This window comes from Ranitomeya imitator, chromosome 1 (assembly GCF_032444005.1).
Source record: "Ranitomeya imitator isolate aRanImi1 chromosome 1, aRanImi1.pri, whole genome shotgun sequence".
NCBI lineage: Eukaryota > Metazoa > Chordata > Amphibia > Anura > Dendrobatidae > Ranitomeya > Ranitomeya imitator.
The window spans coordinates 920,563,746-920,578,350 of NC_091282.1; the positions used below are offsets into that span (position 1 = coordinate 920,563,746).

The 14,605-nt window shown below is 43.4% G+C and overlaps 1 protein-coding gene across 2 annotated transcripts in view; it reads right to left on the reverse strand.

Annotated features, from left to right (window-relative positions):
• SNCA (synuclein alpha) overlaps positions 1-11,286 on the reverse strand; it is a 187,340-nt gene extending 176,054 nt beyond the window's left edge. The window contains exons 1-2 of one of the 2 annotated variants that reach the window (XM_069743566.1): positions 10,730-11,286; positions 9,812-9,958 (exon numbers count right to left, since the gene is read on the reverse strand). In XM_069743566.1, the coding sequence (XP_069599667.1) occupies positions 9,812-9,932 (121 nt within the window). In that variant the 5' untranslated portion in view covers positions 9,933-9,958; positions 10,730-11,286. The remainder of the gene's footprint in view (positions 1-9,811; positions 9,959-10,729) is intronic. The other variant, XM_069743567.1, reaches the window with a different exon arrangement.
• Between the last annotated feature and the right edge of the window lie 3,319 nt (positions 11,287-14,605).

The window sequence follows — 14,605 nt, forward strand, 5'->3', positions numbered from 1 at the left end:
AGCCCATGGTTTAGGAAACAGTTGACTGTAGGCGTTCACCACCCCTCCTCCCCCTCCTCCTCCTCCTCCCCCAGAAGCGAAAGCTCATCCACAGAGCGCAGTCGCAAAACCACTCTCTCCGCAGCAGCCAGTGTTGCACACGAGGTGTCCCATTATCGAACAGCTAGTGGTAAGCGTCAGCAGGCTGTGTTAGAAATGAAGTGTTTGGGCAACAACAGACACAACGCAGAAGTACTGGCCGAGTACTTGCAGCAACAAACTCAGTCATGCCTGGGCAGTGTACATCTTGAGGCAGGCAAGGTAGTCAGTGATAACGGAAGGAATTTTATGGCTGCCATAGCCCTTTCTGAACTTAAACACATACCTTGCCTGGCTCACACCTTGTACCTGGTGGTGCAGTGCTTCCTCAAAAATCATCCGGAGTTACCAGCCGTGCTCTTGAAGGTGCGATGACTTTGCTCGCACATCCGCCGGTCTCCCGTACACTCCAGCCGTATGCTGAACCATCAGCGGTCGCTGAATCTTCCCCAGCACCGCCTAATAATCGACGTTGCAACAAGGTGGAACTCCACACTGCACATGGTTCAGAGGCTGTGCGAACAGAGGTGTGCTGTAATTAATTTGTGGGAGGATACACATACACGGGCAGGCACTTGGATGGAAGACATGGAGTTGTCTGGTGTGCAGTGGTCGAAGCTCCAAGACCTCTGTCAAGTCCTTCAGTGTTTTGAGGAATGCACACGGCTGGTAAGTGCAGACGACGCCATCATAACCATGAGCATCCCACTAATGCGTCTGCTGATGCAAAGTTTGATGCACATTAAGGAGCTGGCGTCTGCAGCCGAGGAGGAGGGAAGCTTTGATGACAGTCAACCATTGTCTGCTCAGGGAACTCTCCTGGATGAGGTGGCGGACGAAGAGGAGGAGGATGATGGGGATGAATATTTATGGGAGGAGGATGCTTCACAGGGGGCAATTGAAACTGGTGGCGTTGCAAGGTCAGGTACAGGGTTTTTGCGGGACACAAGTGATGTTGATTTGCAAGAAAGTGCTCCTCAACCCAGCAGAAGCAGTGAATTATTATTATTATTATTTATTATTATAGCGCCATTTGACACCTGGAACATTGGCCCACATGGCTGAGTATGCCTTGCATATCCTAAAAAGGGACCCCCACATTATCAAAATGATGACCGATGACGATTACTGGTTGGCCTGCCTCCTGGATCCACAATATACAGGAAAATTACAAAATATCATGCCACATGAGAACCTTGAGCAAATGTTGGCTACCAAAGAAGCAACTCTTGTAGACCATTTGGTTCAGGCATTCCCAGCACACAGCGGCGTTGATGGTTCTCACACGAGCCATAGGGGGCAACATGGCAGAGGTGTTTGAGGTGCACAAATCCGGTGTTGGACAGAGGGGTTTTATGACCAGTGTCATGATTCCAATGGCAGGGAATCACAAAAGGACAAGCACCAACGAGCTCTAGGGTGATGGAACCTGAGCTGACCGCGACCCTAAACCTGAACACACAAATAACAATAGCCGGGGAACGTGCCTACGTTGATCCTAGACGTCTCGCACCAGCCGAAGATCTAACTTCCCCTATTAGAAGAAACACAGACCTCTCTTGCCTCCAGAGAAATACCCCACAGAAATAGCAGCCCCCCAAATATAATGACGGTGAAATGAGAGGAAGGCACATACACAGTATGAAAACAGATTCAGCAAAATGAGGCCCGCTAAAACTAGATAGCAGAGGATACAAAAGTAAACTGCGCGGTCAGCAAAAAACCCTTCAAAAAACCATCCTGTAATTACTTGAACTCATGTTCCAACTCATGGAACATGAGGAGCAATTACAGCCCACTAGAGCAACCAGCAGCAAAGAAACAATTATATGCAAGCTGGACAAGACAAAAATAAAGCAAAACGTGGAACAAGAAAATCAAAAACTTAGCTTGTCCTGAAGATTACTGAAGCCAGAAGCTGAGGTAACAAAACACTCTGATAACCTTGATAGCCGGCGGGGAAATGACAAGAAAGCCCGGTTAAATAGGAAACGCCCAAATCCTAATAGAACAGGTGGACACCAGAGACAGCAGAACACAAATCACCCAGTACCATCAGTAACCACCAGAGGGAGCCCAAAAACAGAACTCACAACAGACCAGGTTGTGGAGTGATTTCGCAATGACCGCTGACACAACAGGTACTGCTGCATCGATTCAAAGTGACAGGAGACAGCATTTGTCCAGTATGGTTATGAACTACTTTTCCTCCCTTATCGATGTTCTCCCTCACAGGTCATTCCCCTTTGATTACTGGGCATCTAAAATAGACACCTGGCCTGAATTGGCAGAATTTGCATTACAGGAGCTCGCTTGCCCTGCTTCTAGTGTGCTATCAGAAAGAGTCTTCAGTGCTGCTGGTTCAATACTGACCGAAAAAAGGACACGTCTGGCTACTCAGAATGTTGATGATCTAACCTTCATTAAAATGAACCAATCATGGATTTCAAATTATTTTGCCCCAACTTCTCCTGCTGACACGTAGCTTGCCTGAAAAATGTCTTGCGTTTGGCCTCCTCTTACTGACATTTTGAAATAATCGGCCGATTTCACCTGACCCGACTTTTGACACAGTCGGGTTTCGCGAAACCCGACTTGATCCTAAAAAAGTAAAAGTCGCTCAACTCTACTGTCCACTGTCTTTCCGAATGTTGAGAGGCTGCTGTGACCCGGAGAAGACTTGCATGACATTCTGTCAATATAATGCCAATTCAAAGCATTGAATCTACATGTTGCAAATGCTCATAGGTAGGGTTGAGTGAAACGGGTCGGCCATTTTCAGAAGTCGCCGACTTTTGGCAAAGTCGGGTTTCATGAAACCCGACCCGACCCCTGTGTGGGGTCAGCCATGAGGTCGGCGATCTTCTGAATCTGGTATCGGAATTCCGATACCGAGTTCCGATATGTTTGCAATATCGGAAATCGGTATCGGAATCCATATTTAAGTGTAAAATAAAGAATTAAAATAAAAAATATTGCTATACTCACCCTCTGACGCGCACTGGTACTAACCGGCAGCCTTCCTTCCTTAGAATCAGCGCGTGAACGGCCTTAGATGACGTTGCGGCTTTTGATTGGTCGCGCGACCGCCCATGTGACCGCTCGCGCGACCAATCACAAGCCGCGACGTCACCGAAGGTCCTTCAAGCGCTGATTCTTAGGAAGGAAGGCTGCCGGAAAGAAGCAGGGCGCGTCCGAGGGTGAGTATATTCCTATTAGGTAGCGCTTGAAGGACCTTCGGTGACGTCGCGGCTTGTGATTGGTCACGCGAGCGGTCACATGGGCGGTCGCGCGACCAATCACAAGCCGCGACGTCATCTAGGGCCCTTCACGCGCTGATTCTAAGGAAGGAAGGCTGCCGCTTAGTACCAGGGCGTGTCAGAGGGTGAGTATAGCAATATTTTTTATTTTAATTCTTTATTTTACACTTAAATATGGATCCCAGGGCCTGAAGGAGAGTTTCCTCTCCTTCAGACCCTGGGAACCATTGGAAACCCAATGCACTGCATTGGGTTTCGTGTTTCGGCCGACCCCGACCCCGACTTTTTTATAGGATCAGCCGATTTCACTCGACTCGACTTTTGAAAAAGTCGGGTTTCGTGAAACCCAACCCGATCTTATAAAAGTAAAAGTCGCTCAACCCTACTCATAGGCATCTGTCCATAACATTTGAGTTATCCGTATCAGAAGAGTTTTTGTGGAGATTCTCTGTGCTGCTGAATGGTGGAAAATGTTATTCCAATAGTGGTTTTTATTATTATTAGGATTTTTATCCCATAACATTTTAGCACAGATCTCTGAAAATGTATCAAAATGGTGGCCATTTTACATTACTACAGTAATAACCTGCGAAGACAAAAAATATGATTTCCTATTTGAATTTATTTATAGTATAATTTTCTTTTTTTTTTATTCATGGAGAATCCCTTTAGTAGAACTCATTGGTTATCCTTTCGGCACTGTTACTGGTACATAGGTGGAATTAATTTTTTCTTATGGAAGCACTGTGCTTGATTAAATTCTGTTGACTTGGTGACTTTCTCTTTTTGGGTACTCACATAGTGAATAGTAAAATCTGGCAAGCCTCATGTGTATGTATAGGGGCAGTTTATAAGGACATGTAAAAGTTTGGGCACCACAGGTCAAAGTTAGTTATTGTGAGCAGTTAAGCAAGCTGAAGATAAAATGATGTCTAAAAGGCCTAAAGTTAAAGATGACACATTTCCTTTCTAGGAAAAAAATATATGTCATTTTTTACATTTTTAAAAATTACAAAAAGGAAAATGGGACTATGCAAAAGTTTGGTTACTCTTAGAGATTTATGTGCTCAGATAACTGTGACCAATTTTTCAGACCTTAGGGTTATGGTTTCAGGCCATAGGGTTATGGCTTGTACACTATCATCTTTAGGTAAAAGCAAGGTGATGCAAATTTCCCAGCTTTATAAAACTGAGTCTCCTCTAACCATATTCCAAAAAACTGCAGTGATGGGTTCTTCTAAGCAGCTACCCAGCACTCTGAAAATGAAAATGGTGGAGGCCCACAAAGCAGGAAACGTCAGTGAACAGTAGCGGTCAAAATATGGTCTGAAAGACCAAGCAAAATGTTGGTGAAAGCTGCTCATAGGATTGCTAGAGAGGCAAATAAGAACCCTGACTTGACTGCAAAAGACTTTCAGAATGTTTTAGCAGACTTTTGAGGTGTGGCACTTTGTTCTTCAGAGACACCTGCAATAAAAAAGACCTTCATGGAAGATTCATCAGAAGAAAACCTCTTGTGTGTCCTCGCCATAAAATTCAGCATCAGAAGTATACAAAAGAACATCTAAACAAGTCTGATGCATTTTGGAAACAAGTTCTGTGGGCCGACGAGTAGAGTTGAGCAACTTTTACTTTTTTAGGATCGAGTCGGGTTTCGCGAAACCCGACTTTGTCAAAAGACGGGTCGGGTGAAATCAGACGATTATTTCGAAAAGTCAGTGGCCAACCGAAACACGAAATCCAATGCAAGTCAATGGGGAATCAAAGTCGGCAGTGAGTGGAGGACAGGAAAACACCTAAAGTGCCCATTTTAATGCCAAAAACATCAATTCTTATTTCTTATGCTTGTCAATCTTAATTTACTTTATAATAATAGTTAGGCATTGAAAACAGGGGGTCATTTGGCTAAAGTTGTGGGGCGGTAGGGCTGGATCAAGATTTTTGTGGGCCCAGGAAACGCGGAATACGTCATGGCGTTGGAGCAGGGAGAGGTAAGTATTTCAACTTTGCAAGTGCTGTGATCCTGAGTAAGCAGGGGGGGGCACTAGTTGGCACTGGCACAGGGCCCCTCATAGTACGGCGGTGTGTTTGATGGCGGGTGGCGCCTCCCACTGCCAGAGACACTTTTGCGTACTATGAGGGGCCCTGTGCCAGTGGCAATGAGTATGCCACCCCACCTGATGAAGGAACTTGCACTTTCATCTGCACCTTCCTCTTTGTCCCCATGTAAGGTGGTATAGCATGCGAGAAGGGGAACCTGACTTTCAGCAGGGTCAGATTCTGGCTGTGTAGAGTGCAAGGGGAATGTAGTGGTCTGGGTCAATGTACCAGCAGACTCATCTAGCAGTGGCTGGCCAATGGGCAGGATGAGGAGAAAACACAGATATAGGCCCAAAATAAAAAAAAGTAGGCTAAAAGCTGTTCAAAATTGGTAACAGGACTAAACAAGCGGCATTGCTTTGTTCAGTGGAGAACAATTGTAACGAGTGGCGCAGACATAGTTAGTAGGCCCAAAATAAAAAAGTAGGCTAAATGCAGTTCAAAATTGGTAAGAGGACTAAACAGGCGGCATAGCTTTGTTCAGTGGAGGACAATTGTAATGAGTGGCGCAGACACAGTTAGTAGGCCCAAATACTAAAGTAGGCTAAATGCAGTTCAAAATTGGTAACAGGACTAAACAGGCGGCATTGCTTTGTTCAGTGGAGGACAATTGTAATGAGTGGCACAGACACAGTTAGTAGGCCCAAGATAAAAAAGTAGGCTAAATGCAGTTCAAAATTGGTAAGAGGACTAAACAGGCGGCATAGCTTTTGTAACAACTCTGCTGGCATCACGGCATGGCCTCACATCTCTCACACAATCTTACCCACTGCTCCAGGTCATGATGTGGTTTCTGTTTCTGGCCAGCTCCATAGTCTGTTCCTCTGCTCTGTGCATGCCTCATGGCTTTGTGTATAGGGGGCCGGCGCCTGAACTCTCTGGTTCTTATAGGAATCAGGCGCACCTGTCCAATCAGTTCCTGACCAATTATCAAGAGGCCTCCTGTATATAGTGCAGCTCCACCCTGTGGTCTGGGCCTGTGCAATGTGTTTGCTCAGTTAGTGTTTTGCTTCTGAGTTTGCCGGGTCTAGCTCTGTGTTGCTCCCTCTCTGCAGGTTTTTCTCTGTGCATTTGCCTTTATCTTTGTCCGCCCTCCAGGAGGCAGAATATCCTGGTCCCTGTGTCTTTGTCCTTGTGTCTTGTTCCATTGCCTTGTCTGTACTTGTCTCGGTCTCCTTGTGTGTGCCTTCCTTCCCTGCTGTGTCTTTCCTTGTGTTCTCGGTCTGCTTGCACTCTGCACTCTTGCGGCTCTGCCTGCTCTGCATCTTGGTGGCTTTGCCGCTGCTCCGCACTTCTGCGGTTCTGCTCCGTCTTGCTCTGCTCCGCTCCCGTTGCTGCAGAAACCTCTTGCTGCAGTTCCCCTCTGCAATCCTTGCGGTTCCACTTTGCTTAGCTTCTGCAGTATCTCTTGCTGCAGCTTCTCTCCACATTCTTTGTGGCTCTGCTCAGCTTTTGTCGCTACGCTACCGCTTGCTGCTTTTCCATTCCTATCTGCAGTCTTTCACTCCTCTCCTGTGTGAACAGGTCCCTACCTGTTCCTCCAAACTATATATCCCTACCTGTTCCTTCATCTCACTCACAATTGGACTGCACTCGGGTGTCATCTGAGTGCAGCCTGATTCTAATATCTCATCAGCTAGTCCTGTGTTTCCTGCCGTCCTAGCCAGTCCTGTCTCCTGCCGTCCTAAGTCAGTTCTGTGTCTCCTGCCGTCCTAGCAAGCCCTGTGTTCTCTGCCGTGTCTCTGCCAGCCCTGTGTTCCAAACTACATATCTGTACCTGCACGTCCAGTGTGAACAGGCCCTTACCTGTTCCTTCATATACCACATCAACGAGTCCTGTGTTCTCTGCCGTGCCTCCCAATCCTGTGTTTCCTGCCGTCCTAGCCAGTCCTGTCTCCTGCCGTCCTAAGTCTGTTCTGTGTCTCCTGCCGTCCTAGCAAGCCCTGTCTCAGCCGTGCCAGCCTACTCGTCTGTGTTCCAGCCGTGCTCTTCTGCCAGTCCTGCCTAATTCCCGCACCAATCCTGGTGTTCCTGTCTCCCAAGTGGGATCAGCAGCCACAGCCAGACACCACCCTGGAGTAGCACCTGGCAGCTGCCTGCTGCACAAGCCTGTCCTCACCATCAGAGGCTCCAGTGAAAACCCAGGCAGCTGTTATAGTCACGCCCCTTCCAGGGTAGTCTGGTTTGTGGCACAGTGGGGCCACAAAACCCCCGAGCTCACGCCCACCAGTCAGGGCGTGAGCGTAACAGCTTTGTTCAGTGGAGGACAATTGTAATGAGTGGCGCAGACACAGGTAGTAGGCCCATATACAAAAGTACTATAAACATAAGGATGAATGACCTCGGGGAGATCAAAAGATCCAACACCGCGGAGACACCATCACGTGTTTCTCAACGCAGTGATCCAGAACACTGCCCCCATCCCTTATGGGAAATATGCAAATGGATGTAGAAAAGCTGCGGAGACACCATCACGTGTTTCTCAATGCAAGCAATAAATAGCCAGGTCTTTCACTGGGAAGGAACAACCACGGGAAGGGCAGCATCCCAAAAGGGAAAACCACCTAAGCCAAACATGGTATTCATCCACAGACAGCTGTTTCTGGGTATTTGCCCCTCATTAGTGTGGAGTAGGAAACTAGCTATTAGGAGCAGTGCCTAGTAAAAGGACTATAAACATAAGGATGAATGACCTCGGGGAGACCAAAACATCCAACACCGCGGAGACACCATCACGTGTTCCTCAATGCAGTGATCCAGAACACTGCCCCCATCCCTTATGGGAAATATGCAAATGCAAATGCATTTAGAAAAGCCACGGAGACACCATCACGTGTTTCTCAATGCAAGCAATAAATAGCCAGTCTTTCACTGTGAAGGAACAACCACGGGAAGGGCAGCATCCCAAAAGGGAAAACCACCTATGCCAAAACATGGTATCCATCCACAGACAGCTGTTTTGGGGTATTTGCCCCTCATCAGTGTTGAGTAGGAAACTGGCTAATAGGAGTAGTGCCTAGTAAAAGGTATATGTTGAGAAAATCGGCAGAGAATTTCAGGAAAAGAATATTTTGACAGCCATTAATCATGAGTGTGGATCAGTCATGCTTTGGTATTATACAATGAAATTTCAATGAATTCGTGTTGCAAACATAACACCGTCTGTAAAAAAAATGAAGTTGAAAAAAGGATGGCTTCTACAAATAAATAATGATCCTAAACACTCATCAAAATCCACAATAAACTACCTCAAAAGGCGCAAGCTGAAGGTTTTACAATGATCCAACAGTTCCCTGATCCAAACATCTTTGAAAATCTGTGACTAAAGCTCGAAATAGCAGTGAATGCAAGACAACCCAGGAATCTCGCAGAACTGGAATCATTTTTCACGGAAGAATGGATGAACCTCAAATAATAATTGAAAGGATCTTGGCTGGCTACAAGATGCACTAACAAGCTGAGATAATTTCAAGAGGGGGTGCTCTTAGATAATAACCATACAGGTGGGCAAAACGTTTGCATCTACCCATTTTCCCTTTTGTTATTTTTTAAATGTAAAAAATGTCAACATTTTTTAGTTAGTGAAAAATACAAAGGAAATGTGTCATCTTTAACTTTAGCCCTTTTAGAGATCATTAATGTTAGGGCTAGCGGAATGCACCAAATAATATAATGGGAGATATGAGGTGCGTTCGCAGCCTGGGGTCCACCGTGTAGAGATGGAACCTGCTGATGAGTAATGGCAGATGAACACTTGCTCACACGGGGGTTAGACTTCACCCAGTGTCAATGGAAGTGAACTCTGTCGCTTCACAGAGCCGCTTAAATGAATGCTGTGCCCTGTTAATAGTCACAGGGTGTAGCTGGCGGATGCTGGTGGGATACCTATGTGTGGCGGTTCAAGCAGGGGGGTGAGGACCTGCCTCCCTGGATAAAGACAGGTATTTTGGAGAAGTTATAAAACGCTTTATTTTGGGAATACATGCACCAAAAACTAAAAGAGCAACCTTGTTAGAATGCAGCATTACAGCTGCACAAGGTGGCTCTTTTAGTTTATAACGGCTGGAGGGGGTGACAGTGGCCCTTTAACTTATCAAGCATCCAGTAACATATGACTGGGAGGTGTAATAAATTCCATTTTGATTCATGAAAAAAATTCCACCCCATACACAATAACGTCTATCAGAATCAATGATATCTAGCTATTACTAATATTATGTAAAAAGTGTCTAATAATCTGTACAGTCACCAAGCAGTCAAACTTGTTTTAAGGCCTTACAACGGGACCAAAGTGCACCTTGGGCTCTGTTACTCTTGAGGGAAATCAGAATCATAATTTCACAGCTGGTAATTTATTGATCCACTTTACCTACCTACGTAAAGGACGCCCTCTTTTGTCTTTCCTGCTGCTTCCGCCACACCCTGTTTGGTTTTTTCAGCAGCTGCCACGACCCCCTCTTTAGCTTTGGAAAGCCCTTTCATGAATACATCCATAGCTAATGACTGTGTGCTCACAAGTGCTGGAAAACAAGCCGTTCATGGGAAACTGTTGATAATTTGACTTCATACAAATATTAGCGTTTTCTATACTAACATATGAGGCAACATTATATGTAGTCAAGCAACAAACTATCTAATTGGCAACCTGCATTTTGTCTGCATGACATGAAGTCAACCCTTGTATATGTGTGAAATGTAATCAATCTATCTATATCTATCTATTCTTTATTAGATATGTTGGTAACAAAATATTCTTAGACTTTAGTATATTAGGCTTAGAATGTTAAGTTACATAACTTGACATTCTAAGCCTAATATACTAAAGTCTAAGAAAATTTTGTTACCAACACATGTGATAAAGAATAGATAGATCGATAGATATAGGTAGATTGATAAATAGATATAGAAAGAAAGATAGATGGATAAATAGATAGATAGATATGTAATAGATAAACAGATAGATAGGAGATGGTTGATAGATTGGTATGAGATGGATAAATTGATACTTTAGCTAGACAGCACATAAATAGAATGATAGAATATTAGATATGATAGCTAGATAGATAATAAATGAAGCATTGCAAGAATAAGCCATTATTACAGCTGGCATAAGCCCTTTACCTACACCCTGGTTCACTAGGAGGAAGCACAAGTACATAAGGTGCTCCTTGGTAAATATAGAAACAGGGACAGATTATATTACCATATATTATTATAGCTATGTGTCTTTAACCCCAGTAGAATAAGCTACAAATGGGTGCAATACATACATATGCATAAGGAATACTTACACAGACCTTTGGTTCTTGAGTGCTAACTGTGAGATGATATCTGATCTTCGGTAACAAGTTAAAAATTCAGCACATTTCAGTTAAATAAATCCCATATATTCATGTGCAAAACCCTGATACTATATAGATCATTCAGATGTAGTAGGCACTGGGTGAGAAATGAACGTAAATACTATCAATAAAAAGTGGATGGAAAAGGGATGAATTTTACTCTACAGGAGCAGCTCCTTCATGTGACTCTTACTCCCTTCCTCCCCAACACCCTCTTCATCTTCCTCCTCCTCTTTCGTCTTTTTCACATGCCTGATTTGTCAGTGTGAAAACTGAATAATCGTAGGCAGCCTCCCAAGCTGGACCACTTGTAAGCTTGCTGCTTCCCTGGGAAACAATGAGAGCCATTATCAGCAGGATTCCTCTAGATTCAGGACACACTACAAAATGATTCCATGGATCATGATAATTAGCCATGCAGATGTAGACTAGCAGCAGCCACATCTGTCCAGAAGCAGGAGCTTTAAGAAAGGTGCATTAGTCAAGCACACACATTCCGTATGAGCAGCTTTCTCTCTCCGGCAGCTGGGGTAGTCACGCTGTGCTGAATTATTCATTGCTAAATTAATATGATTGTACAATAAATATCTTCCACCACAAAACCATAGACACATGCCTGCAGTTCTGTATCAGATAGTATTGTAAGACGTCTCACGACAGTGTCCAGGGATTCATTAAAAAAATAATCCTCTGATACATGCTTTTTATCAAATATGTAAAGCAGGAAATTTGACAAAGATATTGTGCTTCCCTTATTACTCAATGATAGTATTTTCTGGGATTCCTATTGACTATTTGAGACAATTATTAGCTCCAGAATTTATCGTATCATTCTCTCTGTATATTTACATGAAACACAGTTTTGTTAGGCCTCATATACAAGGCCATATAATATAGACCCGCATGAGTCTCACAGACATGCTATGGATCCATATGTTGATTTTGTACAGATAATAATAATATAATAATAATAATTTTATTTATATAGCGCCAACATATTCCGCAGCGCTTTACAAATTATAGAGGGGACTTGTACAGACAATAAACATTACATCATAACAGAAATACAGTTCAAAACAGATACCAGGAGGAGTGAGGGCCCTGCTCGCAAGCTTACAAACTATGGGGAAAAGGGGAGACACGAGAGGTGGATGGTAACAATTGCTTTAGTTATTCGGACCAGCTATAGTGTAAGGCTCAGGTGTTCATGTAAAGCTACAGATACACACAAAGGGTTTTACTATCTGAAGAAGTAAAAAATAATGACATTAGGAAAAGATGATCCAGCATCCGAAGGCAAAATTCCATCATGGGTATAGACACAGCCATGTGTTTTGAACATCCATTGTGTTCTTTTACAAAGCTGTGCTCGTGAGATGAGAGGTCCCGCTGCCAGCGGCGGCATCGGGTCCCCCCACTGCCCATAAAAATAGCATGTTCAACTGTTTTGGCATTCTGTATGCTGCTATAGTTGAAATTCATGATGAAAGAGGGAGGCATTCGCTCCCTCCCCCATCATTCTTCCTCAGCGTCTGAGATCAGACGTCTCAGCATAGCAAGCGTGATGACATCACTTTACTGCGCCCGCTGTACCGAGCAGTTAAGACAAAGCTTCAGAAATCTCACAGCAGAGAATCGAGCAGCAAAGGAATGAGAAGTAGAGGTGAGCATTGAATTTGTTTATTTAAATCAGTGAGTTAATTTTGGTAGGCTTAATACTGTATAGAGGACTATGGGGAGTGCATTATACAATATGGAGGACTATTTACGGTGCATAATACTACATGGAGGACTATAGGGGGAGCCTTATACTACATGGAGGAAAATGGGATGCATTATAATATAGGTTGGAGGCATATGGGGTGCATTATACAATATTGAAGACTATTTAGGGTGCATTATACTATATGGAGGAATATGAGGGTGCATTATACTACATGGAGGCCTATAGGGAGTGCATTATACTATATGGAGAACTATAGGTAGTGTATTATACTATATGGAGGACTATGGGAGTACATAATACTATATTGAGGACTATGGGGTGCATTATACAATATGGAGGAGTATGGAGGGTGCATTATATTACATGGAGGACTAAGGGAAATAAATTATACTATGGTATATGAAGGACTATGAGGAGTGTATTATACGACATGGAGGACTCTGGTGTGCATTATACTATATGAAGGACTATGAAGGGTACATTATACTTTATGGAGGACTGTGTGGGGTGCCTAATAGTTTATGCAGCACTGTGTGCTGGATAACTATATAGATACATTATACTATATGGAGGACAATGTGACGTGCATTATACTACATGGAAGACTATGGGAGGTGCATTATACTGCATGGTGGAGTACGGGAAGTACGGTATACTACATGGAGGACTATAGGGTGGATTATACTATATGGAGGACTATGGTGAATACACTATAATATATAGCAGACGATGAGGTTTGTATTATACTATATGGAGTACAATAGTGTGCAATATATTATATGAAGGGCAAAGTGGAGTGCATTATACTATATGGAGGACTATGGGGTGCATTTTACCATATGGAGGACTATGGGGTGCATTATAGTATATAGATGACTATGTGGTGTGCATTATACTATATGAAGGACTATGGTTGGTGCATTATACTATATGGAGGACTATTTGGGTGCATTATTGTATATGGAGGACAATAGGAGGTGCATCATATGATAGGGATTATTATGAGAGTGCATTATACTACATGGGGAGTATAGAGAGTGCTTTCTACTACATATAGAACTAAGGAGGTGAATTAAATGATATGGAGGACTATGGGGTATATTAAACTATATGAAGGACTATCATTTGTGCATTATACTATATGGAGGACTGTTTGGGTGCATTATTGTATATGGAGGTCAATTGATGGTGCATTATACTACATAGGGCCTATACGGAGAGCTTTATACTGCATGTAGGACTAAGACAATGCATTATACTCTAAAATGTAAAGTACTGCGGAATATGCTTGCCATATAGAAATAAAAATTATTATTAATATATTATATGGAGGACTATTGGGGCGCATTATACTTTATGGAGGACTATAGGGTGCATTACAAATGCCGGCAAACAAAATCTTTACAAGTTCAGCGAAACAACAAAATCTTCACATTCAAATGTTTTATTATAAATATTTTGTTACAGTTAGTATTGCAAAGTGAAAGCTGAGCTTTGATTGGTTGCTATGGGCAACCAAGCCAGTTTTGCTATTATCTCCCACATTGTGTGCACTTTTTGGAACCAAAATCATGACATGATAAAAAAATAAAGAAAGACGTGGCAACACTCACCGATCCTGTGAAGCAGATTATGCCCTTTATTTAAGCAATGGTGAAGCCGTGTTCACGGCACGGGGGAGAGAGACAAGAGGTGAGCGGGGAGAGGACAACAGCCGTTTCGCGCCAACACCGGCGCTTCTACGGGTCCACACTGGAATGGAACAATGCCAGGTGAGATAAGTGCAGAAGCACCGCCCCCTCTGACGTGTAACCCGTCCAGCGCAGGCAGAAACCAGGTGCACATCGGGGAAGTAAGTGAAAACACATACATATTAAAATCAATAGAAGAACATGAACGTTACGATATTATACATATACACCTAGAGTAACGAAATTTACATAGAAAATGAACATTAACTATATACAATCATGTTGCACAGGGGACAAAATCATGAAATATTGCATCTTTATAACATAACACAGATGTCGTTTAAAACTGGTGTTCCATCTAATTCTTATTTAATTATTAGTCTATTTTATACGAAAATTATGCAATTT